General features: G+C 41.6%; 1 protein-coding gene across 4 annotated transcripts in view; it reads right to left on the reverse strand.

Annotated features, from left to right (window-relative positions):
• The window catches only part of MYO1B (myosin IB), a 110,475-nt gene extending 93,128 nt beyond the window's left edge, over window positions 1–17,347 (reverse strand). For all 4 annotated transcript variants that reach the window (XM_086750891.1, XM_086750889.1, XM_086750890.1 and 1 more), the window contains exons 1-2: window positions 17,253–17,347; window positions 959–1,099 (exon numbers count right to left, since the gene is read on the reverse strand). In XM_086750891.1, the coding sequence (XP_086607017.1) occupies window positions 959–1,093 (135 nt within the window). In that variant the 5' untranslated portion in view covers window positions 1,094–1,099; window positions 17,253–17,347. The remainder of the gene's footprint in view (window positions 1–958; window positions 1,100–17,252) is intronic.
• Between the last annotated feature and the right edge of the window lie 7,328 nt (window positions 17,348–24,675).

Consider the following 24,675-nt stretch of genomic DNA (forward strand, 5'->3'; position numbering starts at 1 on the left):
AGAAGAAGCAAACAAAAAGAACCCAGATCCTCCCCACACTGGAGAATGGAAAGGAAAAAGTATAATGAAACTAGGAAGGTTCAAATGCTTAGTAAAGAAGGAAAAATACAGTCACACTAAAAATTAAAAGGAGGGGAGGGCTAAGTTATAATTAAGTACAGAACACATCTATTTGATGGTAATAAGCTCCAGACACAATTGCTTGCAGATCATAGCTAAACTTTAACTTAAATATTTCAGCTTTACTCTTAAAAGACTTATCTTTCACCAGCAGTCTTAGAAAGTCTCTACAACTCATTAAGTTCACACAGCCTCAGCAGTAAAACAGATACAATATTGTGCACATTTTAACAAAAATGGAACAAAGAGAGATGAAGCAGGAAATGAAAGGCTTCACTGGAATTACCATTTGCCTCTTCACTCCCAGCCTGCATGGCAACTGTCAGTTCACAACATCTCTCCTATTGAAACTAATATGTCTGAAGATTTTGATTACTTCCACATATAGCCAAGCTCGTTATTCCATTCTAAGAAATGTAACTTTGTCGCAAATCAAAGACAGCAGGCAACATTTAAGCTAGCCCTAGCATATTTCAGGCAGACACTGTTTCTACATCAACCTGCTCTAACATCCTGGAAATGAATTATTTATAACTGCAACATCCTCTGAAAACAGGAGCGTCAAAGTTCTTGTCATCATCAGTTCTGGAACTGTTTGGTATGTAGATCAGAGGTCCACCACATTGTGCAACAGGGAAAAAGAAAAAGGAAAAATATCCCAGATGGAAAAGATCAAATGCAAACAATGCAGTACAGGAAAGACTACAGCACAAGCAAGGTTTAAAATATCCCTAATACAATAGATTATGTTCAGCCATCCAGTCTATGTGTATCCTTACAAACAAACACACATTTAAAGAATGACAACGTAGGATGTTATTTGTTAACATATACTCACGTATACTTCATTGTGATCAAAGCGCTTTTTCAGATTATTGATGAATGAATCTTCATTAAGTGGCTCTAAAAGAACCATATCTCCCACTCCTATCATGTCATCTAAAAGTGATGTCTTGACCTCCATTTTGGCCATTTTCTCCTGCACAGACAGACATTAGAAAAAAAAAAAAAAAAAAAAAAAAGAACAAATTTAGCTCTAAAATTATTCTAATTATTCACAGGCACTATTCAGTAACACTATTTAAGAAATACAAGTCAAACATCCATTGCACGACACTGCTTTAAAATATTTTTTCTAAGGAACATTCTCCAGGTCATTCTATCTACACAAGTAGTCCACACAATTCCAAAAAATTAACTTCTAACAGTCAACAATGCCTTCTGGTCCACTATACATTAAAAATGAAACCTCAAGAAACAGGAATGAAGATACCAGTGGCCACCACAGTTTTGGTTTTCTTTTAATTACTTCAACACGCTGTTCAAGTGTACGCAAACTCAAGTTTTACCAAAGGCTTCATCAACATCTCCAGTGTATCAGATTAAGGTTGAAATTTGTCAATACTCTAATCTGAATTTCTTTCTCACCTGTACTTGCATGCCTCCAGTTTCATCAACTTTTAAATGGAAACCAACTAGGTGAATTCATGCAGAGACAACACCCACACTATTTTATCTTGATTCATGCACTCTACTCTAGAGTGCTTCCATTCCAGTACAGTACTGCTCTTGGTTACGTGAGGCTACCAAATTACTTCATTTCCTAACCAGACTTATTTGGATTTATTTGTAATACTGTTGTTTAAAAAAGCATTTTCTTCAGCCAGCAACAATCCAGCTGACAAGTGGAGACTCTGCATCTATAGAACTGGAGTGGTTAAAGGCAGAAGCCAGGCTTAAACAGAAAACTAGGATCAAAGAAAGCAACCAAGGTAAAGGATGTAATTCAGACAAAGAAGTGAAGGTCAAGCCAAAACTCAACACCTATTTGATCCTCTCAGCCTCTTATCCTTCCAATCCAAACTCCACAGAAGATTAACGGAGCTCCTCAAGAACTCCAAGCACACAGTTACTGCTTTCACCTTTCACGAAGAGACTGAAAAATAAATGTATTAGCAGTGGCGGGCGGCAAATGGGGAACCAGACGTGAGAGAACAACTTTGCTGACAACACAAACCAAGAACCAACTACTGCACAGCTACAGCTACACAAAACAGGAGCTGAACCTCACCAGTCAGCTGTAACCTCTCAGTTACAAAATGCTATCACGCTGACCTTGCTCCCCCAGCACTGCAGCATATTTTAATTCTAAATATTTTTCTCATTTTTTAAAATATCTTTGAACAGCTATTAGCTTATACAACCAGCACTAACTTGCCATAAGTAGCCATCTATCAGATAACCTATTTAAAACAAGCGAGGCCTTTTATCTCTTGCTTCTGTCCACAACCACTGCGTTACCACATGCTATTTGATTTTTGAGCAGTGAGTGACATTTGAGGGACACTAGGATCAAGACTTAAGTCGTGTTTGATGTTTTTCCAAATTCCACGAAGAGAAGCGCAGCTCCACAGGCAGCTAACAGAAGCAATACAACAAGATCCCCAAAATCTGAACCAAGCCTGGGAATTACTAGAAATTCACATGGAAAAGAAAAAACAGTGTTGAACTGTGGTAACCAACCAAAGCTGAGTCAACTCTGCTAAACAAACAAAAGAGGATTTATTTTAAACAAAAACACTGGACAAATATTTTTGCAGAGAAAGATACTCTTATTCTTAAAAGTTCACCTCTCTGAATCACCAAAAAAAATTTTAAAGATTCACAAAAACTTTTCAGAGGTATCACTTCCACTTCTGCATCCCATTAAGACAAATTCTTTACATCACCAGTCTTGTTTCAATGACCTAATTACTTCCCATACATCAACTAATGCTCAAATAATTTTTGAAAGTTGAAAAAAGAAAAAAGTCCTTCTCAAGTATGGAACTTATTAAATATTGGGTTTGTAGCCAAAAAAAAAAAAAAAAAGCCAACATAAAAATCCTAATATGGGCAATTCCAACTTAAAATTTAAGTACTAAGTAGTATACCTCATTTACCATTGTGAAATTACATACCACCTACCACACTTTATGCATCACTGCTTGGGAATTTCAAGACCAAAAGGAGCCAAACCCATCAAGAACATTCATTTATTCCCAAGCTCAGAGGCACGTTTTGCAGGAGGGGTGCACAAAGACATCATATCTACTACTAAAAATCTACTACTACTACTACTACTGGATCATAAAGTTGTATACAAATATTACTTTATCAATATATTTGAAAAGTTCAATTTTACGATCAAAGGTTCATTTTCAGCTTGTCTTTTTCCACAATAATTCAATATTATCCTATGGTTAAAATATTTCCATTAACTTGAGAGCTAGAAAATACTACAAACATAGGTGATGAAAAAGGTGGATAATATGGCTAGACACTTTGTTTAACACTGAATTCTCAAAATCATTTGCCTTTGCAAAATATTCATTAAAGATTATCTCATACACTGATGTATGATTCAAGAATATTCTGCCATACCAATGCTGTTAGCCCCCACTTTTGGTGGCATCCAACAAGAATTCCTGCTCTGATTTAGCTAACAACAAAGGAGAATCTGGCAAGCTTGTGGGGTAATTTGGTTGCCCATCTGAAGTAATAAGCGGGGGGAAAAAGCACTGTTAAGAAAAGCCAACGTTTAAACATATATTAAACAATTCTATTTAACTTAATCTATAATTGAATTTAGAAGAATTTAATATCTATCAATATATACATTTGCACTGTAGAAATACAAAATAATAATTTTTAAAATAGCTTTTAAAAAGACCCTCAAAAATTAGCACACTATACAGAAAAAACACACCAAACCCTTGCTACTTTTAGCAATACATCACTAAGCTCAGAAACTCAGTCCAAATCCATGTCCAAGTATGTGTATTTGCCATATATTCAAAGATGCCCGGCAGCTAGAAATCTTCTCCCTGTCAGTGCTGGTGACAGCGTGCTCACCACAATTTGGAGAACAGTACGTAAAAGTAAGCAGCTTCTACCTGTAGATGTATTCATGCACCTTTAAAAACATGAACGTTTCTCAAGAACCAGAACTACAAGAGGGACCAGACCAAAACATGCTCCCAGTGCCTGAGAGATCAGTAATGACTGAAACCACAGCTGTGCTGGTGAGAGCATGCCGGCAAACAGGAAATGAGGGTAGAGGAAAGAAGCAGAATGGGTTGTGTCCTTTAAAGCAAGGACATGTTTAGTGATTTTCAAATGAAGATTGCTGAATGGGGGAAGGTGGATGCAGGTACCGCTGTCAGGCTCTGTTTGAACTGTGCTGTAATTTCAAACTGGAAAATCAATTAAAAATAACCTAAAAATACAAGTGGTACTCCCTTGATTTACCGAATACATTGCTTTTGTGACTGCAACATCTCCTTCTCTTGACATCAAGAAAAACAAGTGTTGTATAAAGATTACAGCTGCAAATTATTAATATAGCAACACATCAGCTCAGCCAAAAGCCTAAAATTCTTCTAACACGTGCACTCTGCAAACCAGATTCTTCCCCAGACATTCCCTGATCTCTCCCACGCCCACTTAGCAGTTGAGCCTTCGCCCAAAAGTACCCTTCTTACCCCCACAGCAAACATCAGCAACACTTCGGAACATCTCCCTTCTCTCTACTCATTGGTCAAACGTGTTCCTCCTCACTTTGGTCTCCTATCCAGGCCTCGATCTAACAGAGTGAGAACACTTGCAACACCTTTCTGTTCTCAGGAAAATAAATAAATAATAAAAAAGATTATTCCGTAATCCTTCACAGCTTGATCTGTTTTATGTTGGACAACATGCTTGCGAGGAGAAGTGCTGGGTGTGCTACGGCTGTAAAATGCTTTTATCCACATGTTCCCACGTTACACAGAGCCTTTTAAAACACGGACTGTTGTATCTACTACGTGCAACGCCTGGGATTGCCATCCAGCTAAGCCAGTTGATTCTAAAACCTTCCTGTCCCTCTTGGTCACAGGGATAGCAAATTAAAAATTACACTGTTCCACAGCCATAGCAGTCCTATCACCAGCCCATCTGAAACGAGAGCTAATTAAAACTATAAATAGATGATACAGAGAATAAGCAAAACCCCCAAAGCCTTGCACAATTAAGTTCACACATCCTCCGAGGGGGAAATGAAGTAATACCCTGCTATTGGCACACCGCACAGTATGGAATTGTCCAAGGTTTTCCACATCACCCTCATGCAGTAAAACAGCAGCAGCTGTCAGTGGTTTCCTACACATACGCATGCGTTTGCATTCGCTGCACTGGAATTATCGCTGGCTGCAGAGGAGGCTTTTGTGGCATGGTAGCAAAAGGACAATTTCCCTACCATCAAAATTGTCACCATAGATGTACTCACACATGCTTCAAGCTCTGACTATTTAAAAAAAAAAAAAAAAAAAAAAGTCTTTGGTTTCAGTACCACCAACTCACTGTAGAAAATAGCCACCTTTTTCTTTTGTAAGAGTTAAAAGGGACAACATGCAACATCAGTAATTCAATATCAGAGTTCAAACTGATTTCATGTTCCAGGTCTGATCCCAAGCCCCCGCCAGGCTGTAATTGTGCTTATCTACTCGGTTCCTTTTTTCTCTGTCAGGGAGCAATCAGCTCACCTGGAGCAGGGACACCGACAGGACACTGCTGCAAAAAGCAGCTAGGGGCACAGTGCCATTACCTGAACAAAACAAAACCAAAAGGAACTACAGCCATCTTCTACTGCTCATTACAAGCACAAGTACCAATTTAGCAAGAGGCAGGGTTTAAATTCATCTTGTTCTGCTGCCCAACAAACCCTACATACCACTAGCCTCTGATGCCTAGAAGGCGTGAGTTCATTGGAAACACCCTGTGCTGGTTCACCAGGTAAGCTGAGGCAGACTGCAGCTGAACTATTATAGTGCCCTTTTTGCTCACAGCTAGATTTCCCAACATCAGCACGTATGAAAAAAAAATGTTTGTATCATCCAAAGAAAATCTTTTGCTTTCCCTCCAGATCCCCTAACCTTTCCAGTGTCTGGATGCTACAGGGATGCCTGGTGGTTGTCTGCGAGGGACACCTGCACCCTCCTGCCCAGCTGTGACTGCTCACAGATGTTGCTCTGCCACCATCATCATGCTGAAGAAAAGAGCATGCAGAAAACAGTGCGATGTTGCAGCCCATGATTTGTTCCTCCAAGAGAACAAACTTGAGGAACCTGCCAGATAGATTGCAGGCAGGAATATTAATAGATATCGCAAGAGCAGTAAAAGCATTCTTAAAGAATTAAAATGCTTCCTCTGACTCTCCATCTTTCCTTTTGGTTTGGCCAATGTCTGAATATCTTCCGAACTCATTTTCCACCCACAGTCCTACTGAACAAATCAGTGTTTTCCAAACTGAAAAAGCTTATGATTTGGGTGTTTTGGATCAACTAATGTTTCTCACATTTTACTTACCAAGCAAGAGCTATTATTTGAAAGCCTTGTCCAACTCCTCTATTTTCTGTAGGCACTGAACATTACGCATGTGTATCAGATTCCTTGAGTAGTTAACAACAAAACAGCTCTGGTGAATTGCAAAAGTAAAATGCAGCATTACAGAGTGTATTTGTATTAGGACCGCAGGAATGTTTGCATTTAGCATCAGCTAAATGGGAACGGCTCTTTAGCAACATCAGATTAGGATAGAGCTGCATGCCAGTGACTGCAATTTAGATGACAGAAGATTTGTCCAGCAGAATTCCATAGGAGGAACGAATGCTCTTGCTGGCTTCTGCGACCAAACACATTTAGCTAAAGATTGGGCAATTTTAAGTAGCCTGTTTCTTTCTTGAAGTATTGCTGAACAAACAGCTGCAACCAATGTGAGGCAGTATCATCTTTGAGCAGTTAAACAATAGAGGCTTAACTACAGTTTAGAAAAACTGACAGTGTAACAATTAGAGGACATTATCTCCTACTGGCATACACAGTGCTGAAACTTCCTTCATTAGCAGGACTCAGGTCCGTTACAAATGCAGAGGGGAGAGCTTCGGTTGCTGTTGCTGGGGTTCTTTGGCACTTGTTGGCGGGGGTATTGCTGAAATGTTTTGTTTTGTTGGGTCGGGTTTTTTATTTTTACATCAGCTTGGTTACAATCTACAATAAGCAGTAATTAGTTGCTACCAATCCCCCAAAAGTAAGAGAGACACCTTTTTCGTGGCTCTGTTCATATCCTTCATCACGAGAGCACGTACCACACCTGTGACAGGTAAAAGGTGTTACGCTGTAAAAGGTACCTCACCACAAAACCACATAACCTGAGCCATGTACGCAGAAGATACAGCACAGCTTTTTGCCCTCCTTCTCTTCCCTAAGAAAAGACTAATTCATAAGCCTGAGGAAAGGAGTGAGGGGCTGCGTCTGCATTTCTCTAAGGCCGCTTTCTGCTACTTTTGCATCCCAGTTTGAATAACATTAGCATGGATATTACCCACAGTAAGAGACCATGGAGTATATCTGTTCTACTATTTCTACTTTATTCTCCCAGCAGTACAGGTTTTCAAATTACTTCTAATAATTATTTTGCAACCACAACACAGTAACTGCCACCAGTAATTGCACTCCGGGGCTGATCTATTTGCTAAGTCAACTTGCAGCTTTGCTTTCCCTCATCAGGATTGGTCATACAGTCACGCTACGTTTTGGGAAAAACATTTGGGTCCTTCAGCATTGCTCAGGCACCCTTCTTTAGCACCTGCTAACATACAGTCTTAAAATAATCAAAGGATGTTTGGTGCTCCATTTTTTTTACCCTGCAAAAGTTCCTTTACAATTGGGATTATATTGACAGACTTCAAATATTATAAGTGCAGAGTAGCCTTTTCTGTAAATGGTTATTCTGGAGCTTGAATTTTTTTTCTTTTTCCCTTTTTTTTTTTTTTTTCAAACTACTTCTTGCTTAATGAGGAGAACACCTTGGGTATTTTCAATGCATCTGGAAATAGGTCTTCACTAATAAGGCTGTTCCCAGTCCAAAATTCTGGTTAAATTCCCACTGACTTCAGCAGAAACAAGATCCATGGTGGTTTCTTACATTTAGGCTTTTCTTAGTCATTGTCTAACCACGGAGTTTTATAATCATTCCAGGTCCACATCTACAGAAAAGGATACAATACTCAGCAATAAAGGGAGTCTCTTTTTGGCACATAGGTTCCTAAGATTCTCCTGAATCTTTTTCAAAACAAGGAGCAAAACGTAAGTGAAAAACCAGAAGTTGTCAAAGGTCCTGCCTTCTTCCCCTAGAGACTAGATTTCAGACTATGTTCTTCAGACAACATGATTTTTTTAAAAATTGTCAGTACAGAACAGGAACACAAAGAAAACGTCCTCATTCTTAAAAAAAAAAAAACCTACAAAAATTAGCTTTTACTATTGGATATCTGAAGCAGGGGTTACCCTTTTAAACTGATTATCTTCATCTTTCAAGCTGCCGCTTAAAGTTTTCTGCCAATTTTTTGGGATCCCGCCCAATCCAAAGGTTATGTTTGCATAGCTGTTGCAGAACAGGGGCACAAAAACCAAGGTAGCACTTATTTATTTTGGGGGCTCTTCTTTGTTTGTTGTATGTCACAGCTTGCTACCACACCAGAGCTCACATTCAGAAGTAGCAGATCCTCACAAAATACTACTTATAAACAACCAGCCCTCACAAAGTCAAAACATTTCTTTCAACTGATGTTTCACTCCTTTGGGAGTCATCCAGCAATCAATCGTAATCTAGATCTTTCATTTATACTTCTATTATAATAGGGTTTTTACTTTCCCTTCCACATAAGTACATGGGCAGAGAGCAAGCCTTGCTTTCCTCCAGTCAGCACACAAACCACACATCCTTCACAGGCAAAAGAAATCCACCCATTGTGGAGCAACTGGAGTAAATACCAATTGATATCATGTCAGCAATGTGGGTGTTAAAAGATGTCTTAATACTACAAGGTTAAAATACCAGAGTACACGCTGATCTTCTCGAATGTTTGTGTGCATTACCTGCTAAGCAGTGGGTGATAAGCCTTGAAGATATGCAGAATATGAAATAACAGAACAGGTGACGCCGCAGCTTCACTCAGCTGCCAACAGCAGAAGGAAAAGCAGCCACAGAAAGCCATCACTGTAGTCATTGAACCAGACTTAAAACTGGGCACCGACAAACACAAGGCTAATCAGGAGCTTCAGGAAACCCAGATCCCAGAAGGGGCCTTGGTGCCCTACCTACCACCAAGCCACCCACGACAACTGAGCGTACCTACAACTCCTAGAGCAGCTGGGAGACACCATGGCACTCACAGAGCAATGGCCAAGTTTCCATGCACTTATATTCTCTTCCAAGCAGTAAAAGTCCAGGTAAAGCTAAAATTTGCACAGTTGAAAGCCCTGTGTATTTCCACACCATTCAATTTCCTTTCCTACTTAAAAGAGAAGGAAAAGAGGTCACCTGAAAACCATCCCAGAGATCTTATTCTTGGCTGTTGCAATTTCCCCCTCCTGGAAACCTCAACCTGATGGGCTCCTTGTAATACTTGTAAATACTACATGGAATGGTTTTACCCTAGTATTTTATCAAAATAAGATAAATCATGCTAACTGTACACGTCTTGGTCTATCTACTCTTTCATACATGTCTAATGTTGAATTTCACTGAAAGGACAGAGAAGTAAAGGACAACACAATAACAAATTCTCCACGCATCTGCAGAAGCAGGCAGGAAAGGAGATCTGAGCATAAGCGTTCTATCACAGGGACAGGCTGCAAGCAGAACAAACACCTTATTAAGTACCACAGAGCCACTGCAGAAGAATCGCCTCACATAATTCCCTAGCCGCAGAAAAGCTTCAAATGGAAATTATTGCTTCTTTGCAAGTCAATCCGTCACAAGTGAAAAACCTGCAGGAAGTCAGCCTTGATTAGTCCCATTTCTCCCAGGACCAGCTGCCAAGGTAACAGAACAGTGCAAGGTTCCACCCTGCAATTTGCCATCACTGTCTATTCTGTGCATTAATTTATCTTCAGCAAAACATTGTTATTTTAAATGAAAAGCAGGGAGGTAGGAGAAAATAAAAATTAAAAAAAAAAATAGATGCAAGTGTTGCAGGAAAAGGAAGCAGTATTTGCCCAAATCCAAGCTAAAAAAGCTTTTAATGGCAGAGACAATGGGAACAGTTCAAGAAGCTGCATTTCAACGCACATGAAGTTAGAAGCCAGCAGAGAGTGGTTTTATTAACATCTAGCATGATAAACAAAGGCATTTCCAAATGAAATGTAACACTTTGCAGATTTAGGGAGGAATACCTTCCTAAAACATCAACAGAAAGCATCTCTCTCGCATAGAAGGAAAAGAGTCAATTTCACAGCAGACCAACTCAACACATATTCACAGGTACTGAGTTTTCCCTCGCTTTTGTTCGGTGAGAACTACCATCTGGCAGTTTTAGGAAGCAAAAAGATCTATTCACATGAGGTACAGGCAAGATTCCCTTGTGTCAGAAATACGTTACGAGGAGCTCCAGCTCTACCTTTGCTTGCCAAAAGATTTTCCAGGGGTTCCTCATGGAGTGAACTTTGTTTTAACACAGCCTTGCGCTCTTTGATCACCGAAGGTAATCTCCAGAGCCCTTTTAACTCCCGCAGCCTGTCAGTCTGTGAACTGAACAATGGCAATAGTAGCTGTATCTGTTCTGCATGTTCAACACCGGTGCCAAAACCACTGTATCAGACAATCATGACTACTATACTGCACTACTCCAGAGTGCGATTTTTCAGCCTTCTGAAGTTTCATGAGAAATAGTTCCAACAGTGTGCCTAATTTCTAGCCTAAATTTATTCATGGTCAGCTAATATCTCCACTACTTCTTTCATGTACAAATGCTATTGGGCTTTTCTTTTGTTTTTAAATTTAAATGTGTTTTCTCCCTCCCAGGAAAATATTTAGAGAGGATCATCTCGCGGTCCTCACTCTGAATAAAGCACATCCAGTATTGCTCATTTTCCTCTCAGTGGCTTCCCCCATCTCCCCGACCACCCCAATAGCCCTTTTCTGCTCCGACTCCCATTTGAGCCCATCTTCGCCGAGCAGAGTTAACCAAAGCTGTACAGAGGATTCTTTGTACATGGATTTGTCACCACAACCAGCAATATTCCTTCAGAGAGAGGGGGATTCATTTTCACCCCCTCCACTACTCCTCCTTCTCTAAAGTTTCACCTGGAATCATCAATTCCCTAGCTTACTAAGCTTGACTGCTCCATCAGCCACAGACCTCCTCTCACACGTGAAAACTAGGAAGGGTCTCCAGACCCTCACCAACCAATTGGTAACTGGTTTAGCTGTAGGTTTAACTTGTTTAGTTTGTAAGTTTAATTACTCCCAAAAATGCCTTTCAACCCCTACCATCATCTTCCTTCTGACCTCTCTCCAAGCCCCTCTTGATGAAAATGTAGAGCAGCTGGTATTCCTGCCACAAGTTAGACATCCCAGGTATCCCTTCTGTTATGTGGGATAAGCATGAGCTCCACTAGGAAAAGCTTCTTTTCTCCACCCTCAAACATGAAGCTCTAGCAAAGCTACTTGGCAGACGGTTAACTGGTCCCCAGAGTCCCAGAAGAAACGGTACCTCTTCACCTCTCAGCCAATGTCACCAGTGCCTCTCCATTAAGCTGTTTATTTGCTTCTGCAGAGGAACAACAGAGAGGATTCACACCAACTTCACTTCCTTCAACAGGTCTCCTAAAAGCAGAACTAACTTCTCATTAAAGTGCCATCCAAAGAGTCCTTATGCAATAAGGACTTTAAGGACACCTCTTTGATCTAAAAGGACACCCTTACCTGTCCTACAAATTGTTTTCACAGAAGGCCATTAAAATATAGAGAGCAAGCACAACTTCCTTTGTTCATGCTTTCCCAAGATACAAAATTCAATACCGAGTGGCTTCCTTGTTTCATTTCTAAGGTGCAAGTTTTCAAAGGTCAGTGGAAAAGTTAAAGCACAGTATCAGGACATTACATATGCTCCACTGTGCATAAAAACTGGTTTCCTTAAGGCCAAGCCTTTACAAAGATATTCAAACATGAGTGTGCTCTTGCAAGACATGCGGAAGAACACACTCCTAAAAAAAAAGTGCAGACTTCATATAAAAGAGTAGAAATGTTTCAGGATATGATTGCTCTGTACCTGTTTTCCTTTCCATTGCAGTAAGCCTTGGAGTTTAATTATTCTTATTCCTAATTCAAAGTACCCTCAGTAGCACATTAGAGCATACAAACTATGAAAATTGTGGAAAATTACAGAAAAAGGAGCAGAGAGAGAAAAGCAAGAGAGCTTGCATACAGAGCATATTTGTGGGCCCAGGAAACTTGTACCAGTGCTGACCAGACTGTGGTCACAAACTTTTAAAAACTACTTTCTGCTGACAGTAGGGAAAAATGAGTCTCTCCTCGTTGCCTGTATTCAGAAAATAAAGAAATCTACAGCAAGTAAACCTGATAGTACAGTACCCACCAACCCTTCTGTTACTCAGCACCTGCTCCCCATAATTATCTCCTCTTTCGCTTTCCTATACACTCTTTCTTTCTCCCTAGTGTCTTTGTTTTTCATGGTCATCTTGTCCAACAGCATAAGGATTTCTGCTAATATAAGACTCTTGTAAGGACTGCTGCAAGGGAGGGAGAGCAAGGCAAAGTTTATGAACATAATTAGTGCACCCACATCAAAGCAATTCAGAGGCAGCACCACACAAAGTCAGGGACAAAGCAATTACCTAAAGCCCAAGATACACCCGCTCCCCACCCTGCAAAGGAGAAAATCTTTGCAACATTAAGTGCTTCTCACCCTCTCTCCTTCAAGACTCTGGATATTTGGATTCCTTATCTTGAGCCCTCAGCTTGTTTGCTGAAATGTTAAGTCTGGCTGCTTAGGCTAGAGGCCACCTCTTGATTGCTTTCATCTCAAAGGCTGAGCATGAGTGTGCGTGTACATGCATGTGTGTGTGTTTTCCACCAGAGAGAAAGGATGCTGCTCTTGCCTCTGGGGTCCATTACTCCTGCTATGCTGTGCACAGAATGATTCCCCAACCAGCTGGGCACCTGAACAGGGGACTTGATAGCGTTTCAGAGATGAAGACAACTTATTTTCAAACTTCAGTCTCTCTCATTGAAAAACTTTCATCACAACAGTGACCCTGCTAGCAGAATTCAAATATATCAAGAAATGGACACAAGTTTGCTTGCTGATGCTACATGAGAAATTTCCCAGTAACAAGGAGTTGGGAGAGACAAAAAGATTGTGTCTGCACAGTTTTGTCCAAAAGCTATGTCACTACCTCTTCACACGCAAAACAACAATTCTGATGGTTCTAGCCCTGTGGCATTAGTCTAAAACCTTGAGTCCGCAGGCAACTCCAAAGAGTCTACAGTTACTTAAACAAAGATAAGAAAAAGGTGAGATAAACTGCTTGGTTTTACAAGTTTCTTCAAACACAGAGCAAAGGATCAAAACTGGCAGGAGTCACTGAAAATGGTCATGCATACCACAAAAGCGCATTCCAGCTCTGCCGAAAGAAGAGCCTGTCACAGGCCAGGCTGGTCCCTGAGGATCAAGTCACACATTTCACAGCTACCCACCTCCCAGGCACAGGATACGATTGCAACAAAAGCATGACATGCCAGTGGCTTCAGGAGGATGGGGAGCAGGTATCAGAGCTAAGTAAAGAACTAGGGGCCACTTGTTTAGAGAAAAGACAGGTTGGCAGGAGATAAAAGGCAAATGTGATGAGGAAGCGTGGAAAAGAGTTAACATCCCTACTGAGGTATGGAAGCTGGGAACCCCAGACAGGGTCATAGAAAGTCAGTGAGCAGAGGTATTTCTCCTATTCAAAGGAAGAAACATCTACTATACTACTTTTATATATTTTTATATATTGTGAAAGGACATGGAAAAGTTTTGAGAACCTCACCTTCCTCTTCCCTCACCATTTTCCCCCAAGATGGTGCTTAAGTTCGATGTCAAAAGAGATGTGATCCTTGTCTCCACACATTGTTCAGACATCAAAATCTGGAGTCATACAAACTAAAAGAGCAAAACTTTGACTATCTACAAGCAAAGTGGGGCACAACTGCAATGGGTAAATGTTTTGAGACTAATGCTCAAACCCACTGGGAAAGATTCACAAAAAGACCTTGCAGCAGTTCCAGTATCCTCTTTAACAGCTACTTCACTGAATATGACAGAGTTGCAGGCTTTCCACCATCCCACCAGCACAAAATAAAAATAATTTCTTTTTTTTTTTTTTTTTAATTCTAGGAATTGCAAAATGAAAGAAAATTAATGTTATCCTTTATTGCTTCTTTATGACAAAGCATGCCTTGATGTTAGTTTATACATCAGAAATCAAGCTCTGGCTTCCTTCTTTTTGGAGGATATGAATGGAGAGGTTACATAAGGGTGTAATAGGAGCTGTTACTTCCTTTCCCAGTTGAAAAAAAAAAGCTGTGGATCAGGTTACAGACTCAAGGGCTGGTCATCACTACTGCAGCTTTCCTAAATTTTTTGCCAGTAGTCCCCCAACAAACAGGAGAAGCTACTTAGAAGGCTCTGAGAATTTAAAAGACATAGCTACCAGAGGGGAAAAAAAACCCTCTATTTTTGTCTTTCATCAACCTCAGGAAATTCCCCAAGCTTGACGCATACAATCATTCAAGTCACCATTTTCCATTTCAGTTCATTCTTCATTAGAAGAATAAAAAGGATGAATAAAATAAGGTAAAATTTATAGGGTGGTCTGACACATGAGCTGCACTAAATAAGCTTAGCACACCGACAGAGCGCTTAACTTTGACAGGTAAGATAGCGTTTGTCCCAGCCCTGACCACACAGGGCAAGCAAAAGGAGGAAACAGAGTGTCCAGATTGGCCTACACAAGCACTAAGCTGTTCTCCAAACCGTCCCACTTGTGGTTTTTTCACCTTCCTCTCTGATTCCCAAGGCACTGCTATTGCTACTGCCGAAGGAAGATGAGATCAGACGCCAACACGAGGAATTTCTGTTCACACAGAGCTCTGAGAAACCGGATGATCTCAGAGAATCATGTGAAGCAAGTCCATGACACTTCCACGAGGCAGAGTATCCCCCGTACATTGCCAGCAGTTTCTTAATAGCACACAGTGGGAAAAATTAATGGCTTTGCTTATGTTTCCAATTTCTCTCTCCCACTTCCTCCTCTCATTTGCCAGACTCTATTTTCCCTTCCCCCAAAAAGCACTAGTAGGCTTGCAATGTACATTTGCCCTTTTAAAGGGAATTACATCAAGTCTTGCACAAAGTTGGAAAGGGCTAACACACATCACTAAATTAAACTACCCTCCCCTGGCATTGTTTCCTCTTGGAGCTACTCCCTACAGATGTGATTTAACAAGGCCTCTTACAAAACACGGAAAGAAAAAAAGGCAATTTTCTGTGATCGAAGAAGCTTTCATGAGTTCTTTCACCTTCGCCTTGTGGAGCACTCAATCTGTTTCGTGGTGCCCATATGGTGCCAGAAGCTTTTAAGATGTCCATCAAACATGCCACCTAACACCACATCAGTGCTTTCAGAAACATCTTTCCTAAGGACAGGGGGGAGCTTGTGGTAACCTAATACACCAGTAATTGCTACAGGATGGTAAACACCAACATGAGCGGTGACCACTGGATGCTACCCTGGGAATAACGGGAATGCTACAACTATTACACCTTCACACAGAATCAAGCCAAAGGCAGCAGCGTTGCATTAAGCACTAAATTAAAGACATTCTTAAACTCGGGCCTGGGACAACTGGAAATAAAAACACATGAAGAGAACAACGGCGTTACCTTTAATATCCTTAAAAGCGGCCAAGCACTGAACTCTACTTTAACAGATGGGTTGGACTATTTATGCTCTCTAACACTGCGCGCCTTTGGGGAAAGCCTTGTTTTTGACACAGGGCTTGACAAAGTGATGATTCATCCAGGGAAGGATGGGCAGCTTGTTGCCAGCCTTAATTCACAATCAACAATAGGACAGCCAGATATGGGAAACTCATGATTCAACACAAAAATTGCGGAGTCAGCCATTTTACCTGATGTTTAAATTTTCCAGTGGTAATTTCTAATCTGGATATATTTTAAATAGTTTCTCCAACATACATTTTAAGAGTAGTTAGCTTTTATTCCCTTACTGTTAAGTTTGTCCTTTAGGGCAGCTATCCTGCTTAAATACATAGCAACTGACGTAATCTGACCATCTGAAACGCCAAAGGTTTAAATTACTCAAAAAAGCAAATAGCGTGCACACACACAGACGGACGCGCACTCAGGTACCGTGGGCAAGGCAAGCGAGCGCTGCACCTACGCGCTTCGCCTGCCAGGATGGCCACGGTTTGGCAGGGGGAGTCTGGCCGCTCTGAGGAACAAAGGGATGCCCTTCCCGAAACGCAGCAATGGCAGCAGATGTCCCACACCGAATCCCGACAGCCTCGGAAGGCGCAGTCGGACGGTCTCAGCGGGGAGGTTATGCCAAGCCATCCTCGCAGGCAAGCTCTTTGGGACAACGACCCTGTCCTGGAAAGCCCTTCCCTAAGGATCTTCTCCAAAAGTTACTCAACTTTAAATGAAATTTACTTATCATCCCGCTCCGAGTTACCGACACTCTTTCTTCCCACGGCTCTCCCGTTGCCGAGCCCGCTCTTTTGAATGAAGCGAAGCCGCGCACACGCGGTAATCATTTGAGACAAGAAGAAACAGATGCCACGCTCTCTTTCCAGAAAAAGCACACACACACACGTTCTTGCTCCACGGGGTAAGATCCGGACCATCACTGCGTGTGTGCACACCAGCATTCCGAATGCCTGAACTAAGCTGCCTAAAGCCTACAACCACCCACCGGATGCTAACGAGAGCCACAGCGACGGTAAACCGTCCCGAAGCCGCAGCTTTGCCCCGAGAAGGGACGCCAGGCAGGCGCCGGGGTTCCCGGGCTCAGCACCCGGGTCCCGGCACCGCCGCCCCCCTCCTCGCACGGGTCCCGGCACCGAACCCCCCTCCCCAGCCCCTGCAGCGCTGACCCCAGCCCTATCCCGCCGGGCCGGGGGTGCGGGAACCCCGCCGCCCCCCCTGTCCCGCAAAACAAAGAGGGGGATTGCCGGGGGGGAGCCGTACCTCTGCCCCGCCGAAGGGCGCTGCCCGCCGTCCCGCGGCCACCCGACGCCTCCCGCCCGGAGCCGGCGGCGCACGCTGCCCTGCCGCAGCCGGAGCCGGAGCCGGAGCCGGGGGGGAGCGGAGCGGGGCGCAGCCCCGGCCCCTCCCCGCCCGCGCGGGGCGGAGGCGCCGCCGCCGCCCGCCGGCCCCGCCCCGGCCTGGCAGCGCCCCCCGGCGGGCGCCGCTCCCCGGGCCCAGCCCGGAGCTGGGCCGCTGCCCCCGGCCCCCCTCTGCCAGCCCCAGTTTGTGCCGGGGGGGTGTGCCCCCTGCGGGCCCGCAGGCGCTGAGGGACGGCGGGTGCCCAGAGCCGGAGCCCCCTCGCCTCATCCCCTTCCCTGCTCACCTGCAAACGGGGAAAGGGGGCTGCTTCACACCCCTCCCTGTCTGTCGTACGCCTCGAGCCTACCAGCATCTGCAGTTCTCCGGTCCTACCCTGGAATTAATTATTTTTTTTTCCCTGTATAGTTGACTTGCAGCCTTCAAAAACTAATCAAAAAGAGAAACTGACCTACTGTAGCATGAAACCCGACATCCCCAACCAGATTTCTGCAATAAGGTTTTCAGCACCTCCTCAAAACGTACCAGCATGTCAAATGTAAGCACCCGAAAGTATTTACAGCAAGCTTTGACATAACATAGCTTATCTGCCCAGTCCTGCCCCTGATAAACACATAAGCCATCAACAATGCACGGCGACTACCCCATTGTGTGAAAAGAGAGGAAAAAAAAAAAAAAAGAAAAACCCCAAGGGCGGTACTCATGCTATGTCGGCCATTCCCTGGCGTGAAACTGGGTCTGAGGGAAAATAAGCAGGCACTTCCCCCACCCCCAGAAAAACTCCCCAATGCACAGATGAGACAGGGGAGTGCTTAGGTCTGTATGTTACACTCACACGCTTCCTGGCAAAATACCCCCTGTGAAAAGTTTCAATATATGTGCTTTTTTCTAAGAAACCCATTACCACATTATCTTTTGGGTTGGTTTTTTTGGGTTTTTTTTTTGTTTGTTTGTTTTTCATAATTGCAAGTAGGACTTTTTCCAAGCTGGGCTGGTTTTAAACAGCAATAAGCTTCGATTCAACTACAAGCTAACGCTATGTCACATAGATAACAGTGAAGAGGATCTGAACTGCAGACACGCAGCCAAAACTCCTCAGTGTGGGGAAGAAATCCAGCTTACATCACCAGATTCAATATGAGCAGAACCATACAGTAAAGATGCAAAGTGCATTTTTAAAGCCTTTCTCATTAAAACACTTCAGTTATTTCAAAGTCCATACTATTTTTCAGCTACACATGCTTCTGTGTATAGAAAGAGATTGTATTCTCACACCATTTTTCAAATCTGTACCTATATAAATTTTAGAGAGAGCTTTCAGATGAATTGTAGGAACTAGAGCCTTACAGCCCTACTAATTCATAGACTCATTGCTATTTTATTATCTGTAGGTTTTCCAAGCAGATGCATAGCTCCTAAGATTTTTTTTGCCCTTAAGTTTTTCTATCTGTAAAAACAATGACAACTTTCACCAGAAGTCGTCAAAACTGTTTCAACAAAATATTTTTCCCTCTAAAAAATTGAAGGCTTGGTCAAAACAGTTCTATGGAAATAGTGACAGCTCTGATGCAGGTATTCGCAGGAAGATCATTTAGGTTTGAGGTGGTCTGAAACAGACACAGGCAAGAACCATTCCCGAGCAGCACCATGACCCCATCCTTTCACCCAGTTCTCCAGTCAGGTGAGTGCTTTGCTCATGACTCAGCTTGCTGTCCTGGGACATAGTTATTGCATTCTTTTCCAATTAATGAAGGGGGGGGGGGGGGAAGGCATTTCCTTTTACTCCAAATATAAATGAAAACTAAATTCAAGTTTTTGTAAGGAAAGCAGTTACTGTCCAGCCGACACTATTTATCAACAACGCACCCAGAACACTAAGCAGCATCACAAGACAGTGACTGCCAGCATTCCACAGAGAAAGTATCTATTACAACTTTACACATTAAAATTATTGTAAGCCATTGCATTGGCATGAAAATACAACATTTTCTACCTTGGAGGTTAAAATTATCTGTTTCATCCAAAGAGAAGCTTCAACATAGGAAAAAAAACAGTGTAGCTTTCCTTCCATGGTCCTGCCACTGTGCTTCAAAAGGGTTAACGGTGGCTACTTCTCAGATGCGCTCTTCATGCCCATTTGATGCTTAGATTCCTGCAAATAAGAACGTTCATCTGTAACAGCTGGCGATATGTGGTAGCGTTTATAACACAGGTAATATTAAGCATCCTCATGAGGCTGCCTTGTCCTCCAGGAAATGCATCAATAACATCCAGAGTTTTCCCTAGCTTTCCAGCGCTCCTGGTTTCAGATCTGTGTAAAAGAAGATATCTCATTACCCATACTAATTCTGGGGCAATTTTCGATTCTCACTCTTTATAAAATGTGAGTTGGCATCCTTTCTCTATATCTTACACTCTCTGCTTTGTCCTGCCTTAATAAGAAACATTGGTTGTGAAACTTGTGTTCTTTCCCTAAAGCAAGTTACTGCAAAACAAAGGGTATCACAACTCAATCTAGAATATTTTTCTTTTTACTACATCTGCTGAACTACCATAATTACCACTGACATAATCCGCAGTAAATGACCAAAAAAATATATAAAATAAACTAAAAGACATGCCTGGTCACAGATGATCAGGCAGATACCAAGAATTCTTTTATTTAAGAAATGGCTCATTTTTTAAAGCCAAATGGCATATCCTTGACCATGTAAGAGATCAGGGATAATCAGTATTCAACACACATCCGGGTCTCTTTTGAACGTTAGATATAACCTAGAGGATATTTAAGGGGAATTTCCAACTACTGAATCATTAAATAGGCTTTCTCTAGCACGCACACATCATTCTGAAAGGGCACAGGGAGAGGCTTCATTTGGCAACAGCCTACAGCAATTTCAGGCAGAAAATGGAAACGTGGATGCACCCTGTTTTGCAGCTCCCGAATCATGGACTCACCAAAAGCTGTGGCAGACATCCGTGTACATCAGAACAGTTTAGGAGCTGCTTATTTACAGATTACCCTTCTTTTTTTTTTTCTTTTCTTTTTTTTTTTTTTTTGATTGTTTCCACAGGGTGGATTTATAGTTTCTTGATGACAGCCTTGAGGCCTGCAGCTTCACAAGCCAAGCAAGGCAGACACGAAACCAACTGCAAAATGAGCCGTTGCTAAGATTGCAAGGGCAAAATTGGAGATTCAGGGACCCATTTTGACTGACAAACCACCAATAAAACACACAGCAGTCCTTACATTTGCCTATGACAATCCCTGGCAATTAGAAGAACACTAGTTAATGGCTAGAAGTACTTCCTAGCCAACTTTGCCAGGAAAAGAAGGCAAAGAATAGCTGAACCAGCCACTTCAGAGAACAAAACCAGAACTACTGTGAACCACAATTCGTACTGCCTGTCAGGATCTGCAGCAAGGCAGGATAGTAATCTAGCCTCAGTTGCATTCATGGCTCTAGGATGAGGTTAGCTCACTAGAAATACAGAAACATCTGACATTATTAGGTAAAACTGGAAGGGAGGTAGAAGTGCTCTCAAATGCATTTAGTCAGTTGAACTATGCTTTTAAATACCATAATGAGCAAATCAGTTCTTTAGATAGATATTATTTATACTTAAAATTAGCTTTCAATAGTTAAAAAAAAAAGGAGAAGACAAAACCCAATCCTTGTTTTTCTTAATCTTTCTTTCAGACACCAAGGATAGTTACCGATTGACATGATTTACTATTTTATATTTGTTTGGATATACAATTGTCATATATGGAGAGATTAACTATGTGAGATCAAATTATTCCTATTCATAAATGAGGAAATTGATTCAGCAAGAATAACTCAACCAAACAAAAACATAGCAATTCCTTGACAGTGCTGAAAAGACAATTTACATGTCCATGTTTCTAATCTCATGCTTAGCCACAAGACCAAGCTTAGCCATTTTTCCTGTACTCGGTGAGAAAATTCTGCGCACTCATAAAATGTTGCAGCTATACCTCTGTTCTAAATCAGTGGGACTGGGCACATACCAGAGGTTGTGGGAATATACCCTACAGTAGTTATAAAACTTTTTCCACTTCAGGCAAAAAAACACAATACTCATAAGATGACGACAGGAAATCTTGCTCCAAGACTGAGCACAGGGGTTTAACAATAATAGTCCCTGGCTTCTTTGTCATGGAGAACAGCCACAGGTTTGAGCTCTGTCTGCACACAAGTGAATGATTCAACAAACAAGCTACCAGTGGTCCAGAGAATTCCAGTTTTGTGACTGGAAAACCAGAAGGCAAAAACTGTACACAAACACAGCTCATCCCTCACCCACCTGTGTCCTGTTTGTGCGGACAAACAGGCAGTGGCTCTGTACAGCCACATGCTGGAACGCTCCTCAGGTGCCCTGGAAAGCATCAGTTAATTTGGTACTGAGATGGATCATCTGCCTTCTCCAGCTGTGGATCTTACACAGGATTTATATTCCCACCTGTCAACTTTCCATTTTGCCATAATGTCTATTCATTTTGCCAAATTGGCACTTCCCCATTTTGTCCAGAGGCAGCAATATGCCTTCAATCAGCACGGTATTTTTCTCCTTTGTGGCAAAGACCTGCATATAAGACAGCCCGAGGGTCTAGACTTAGAATTCAAGAGAAGTCACCCCAGGGGTGCCTTAGTAACTCTTCCCAGTATGGATTCCTCAAACTACCCAAACATCTCTGCTTTTCAATTCAAGAGTAAGTATAGCCATTAAAATTAAGAGAAAACAAAAAAGAAGAAAATGAAAAATACAAGAAAGCTACAAGAGCCTTCTGAACTGTCACCCTGTAATTCTGCAAACGTGGAACATATTACAAGAGCTTAAAGAAGAATTTGCTGAGAGGTAACGCTTGCAATTTCAGACTTCCTAAATAATAGACAGCTACACTCCCAAAGGATTGTACTGTTGATGTTATGGAACAGAAGGTCCCATTTTTCCTAGTATAACAAATTAATCTTTCCTTCCTCTGAAAAAGAAACATTTTGGAGATACAGCTGCATGCGTCCCTTCACAAACATCCCCTCAGGCAAATCATAAAAAGTGTATTTAAGGGAGGGAAAGGCCCAGTGTCCTGTGAGATTCAAAAGTTCACATGAGAGCAGTCTTCACATTAAGTGGCAAGGGAAACATCTTCTGTTTGAAACCTAGGAAGCACTAGGGAGAAGGGTCTCTTTGTGCCCTGAAAGACAAACATCACCAGTAAAGTATGCATGCTGCGATCTCTGTGCATACAGGGATACACAGCCTGAAAATTGTTGCAGCAGAGTAATTATGGATATTCTTTTCTCATTTTACATACTTCTCACAGAACTCTCTGATTTTGTAATATATAAGTTTTTGTGGATTCCCAAGCACAATATGTGATGTGTTAAAGATAGAGTTGCACTTACACTGAGATTTCTGACCACATGCAACATCTGTTTGTGGGCATCCTCTTTCCTACAGGCATGTGAATGTAGTGATGACATGTTCTTGTGCTTTGTGCAGTCCTCTGTTATCAAGGACTCTGCTTAGAAGGAAAACTTGTACTTGGATTATCGACGTTGATTGGACTACAACTCTTCTTGCAAACAAAATCATCCAACACAGACGTATTGTAATTGAACTGTACATATATGCAAGCTTATTTTCAGAATAAACTCAAGTATATTACAATAATAAATCCTGCATGTCACATATTGAGGCTTAACAAGTTGCTGCAGACTGGGAATGACCATTCCTGTGTGGTAGTATGAAAAGATGTGAAATGTCTATAATATATTTACCAATATTTCTAATGAGGATTTATGCTTTTTTTTTTTATTATTTTCCCCACTATTTAAAACTGGGCTGCAATTTACACTAAAATTTGAAAAATGACAGCCCACGTGTTACAAAAGTAACTGACAGATGATGGTGTTAGAAAGGGGTTGCACCATTTAAGCCAACAGAAGTTTAAAAGAGAATGACCCGGGTCTTTAATAGGCAACTGTGAAATCTTACCAAGACCTTATAAAAGGTCTCATCACAAATACTAATACTGAACAGTGTACATGTAGTTACATATGAGTAAGTTATTTTGTGTGTATTTCCTCTAATTATGCATGACACTGTCACCTTTGTGATTTCCTTAAAGAGTTTAAATGGGACTGACTACGCAAGTTTTAGAGTGCGGACTCAAAGCCTTTTTGACTCCAAGCAAAAGTGCAGACAGACAGACAATTCAGCCAAGCTCTTTGCTAGCTATCCACCCGTCTATGAATGGTAGCAACAATGAAAGCAGTATAAATAACAGAGAAGTACAGCATGGAAAAAATGGCTAAAGAGCTCAGAAATAAGATGTGTCTGGAAGCTCCATCTTAACAATTTTGTAAGCCTGAGAGCCTTTCACTTCCCCTGCTAGCTAAAGAAAAGAGATCAACTTATCTAGGGCACATAAGGACAATTTTTTCTTCCATCTTAATTGCAAAAAAAAGCCTGTGGAAGGTAACTCAACTGGCATGGAAGTGACTGTACATGCCAGACAGACGTTGCCAGCACCAGAGTTCTTCCTATGTTCCCCAAATGTTAACTACTCACTGGAGATTATGCATGTCTTATATGCAGGGAAATAGCAATTTCTTTGTTCTCCAGCTTTATTTCAACATAGTGAACTCTTCAGGAGTGCAAATTTTTGCCAAGAAGCAGCAAATTAATAACATGTGTATATGGTGTGTTTCTGCTTCCCTCATAGGTGAATGCAGTGTTTCTAAGAGGTGCTGTTTGCAGCCTTCTTGAAGCAAGGATCTGCAATCCAGCCCCAGCTACACCAGCATGAACCAACTGCAATTCTACTGGAAGAAGCAAGGCAAGAGTGATGTAACTGATGCCTCAGCCAAACTTTTAACTCTGTCCAAATAGAAACAGAGCTAACACGTCAATGCAACTTCCCTCTACACTGCCCTACTAACTCCTCATCAATGCAGTTATTCAAGCTATTCCACTACCTGTTTGAACCCAAGAATATACTTTACTAAATGTCACCAGATTAATCATTCGTCTGTCAAAATGTAACTTACACGAACACTTCCAGCTTTCAGTGATTGTGTATGATTTAGCTATTCTCTGTGATTATTATTCCTTGCAATATACAAATTCTCATTTTTACACAAACAAAATGTACACATTATAACAAAATTCTACACATTTGTGGTGTTTGGTCCTATGCATGTGTTGTCCTATAATATGTATTACAAACCATTTGCTTTATAGATCTCCTCAACAGAGGCTCACAGTCTGTCTTTTCTTCAAAACATCCACTTGGTTATTT

The sequence above is a fragment of the Chlamydotis macqueenii genome, chromosome 6 (assembly GCF_036417535.1).
Source record: "Chlamydotis macqueenii isolate bChlMac1 chromosome 6, bChlMac1.mat, whole genome shotgun sequence".
Taxonomy (NCBI): Eukaryota; Metazoa; Chordata; class Aves; order Otidiformes; family Otididae; genus Chlamydotis; species Chlamydotis macqueenii.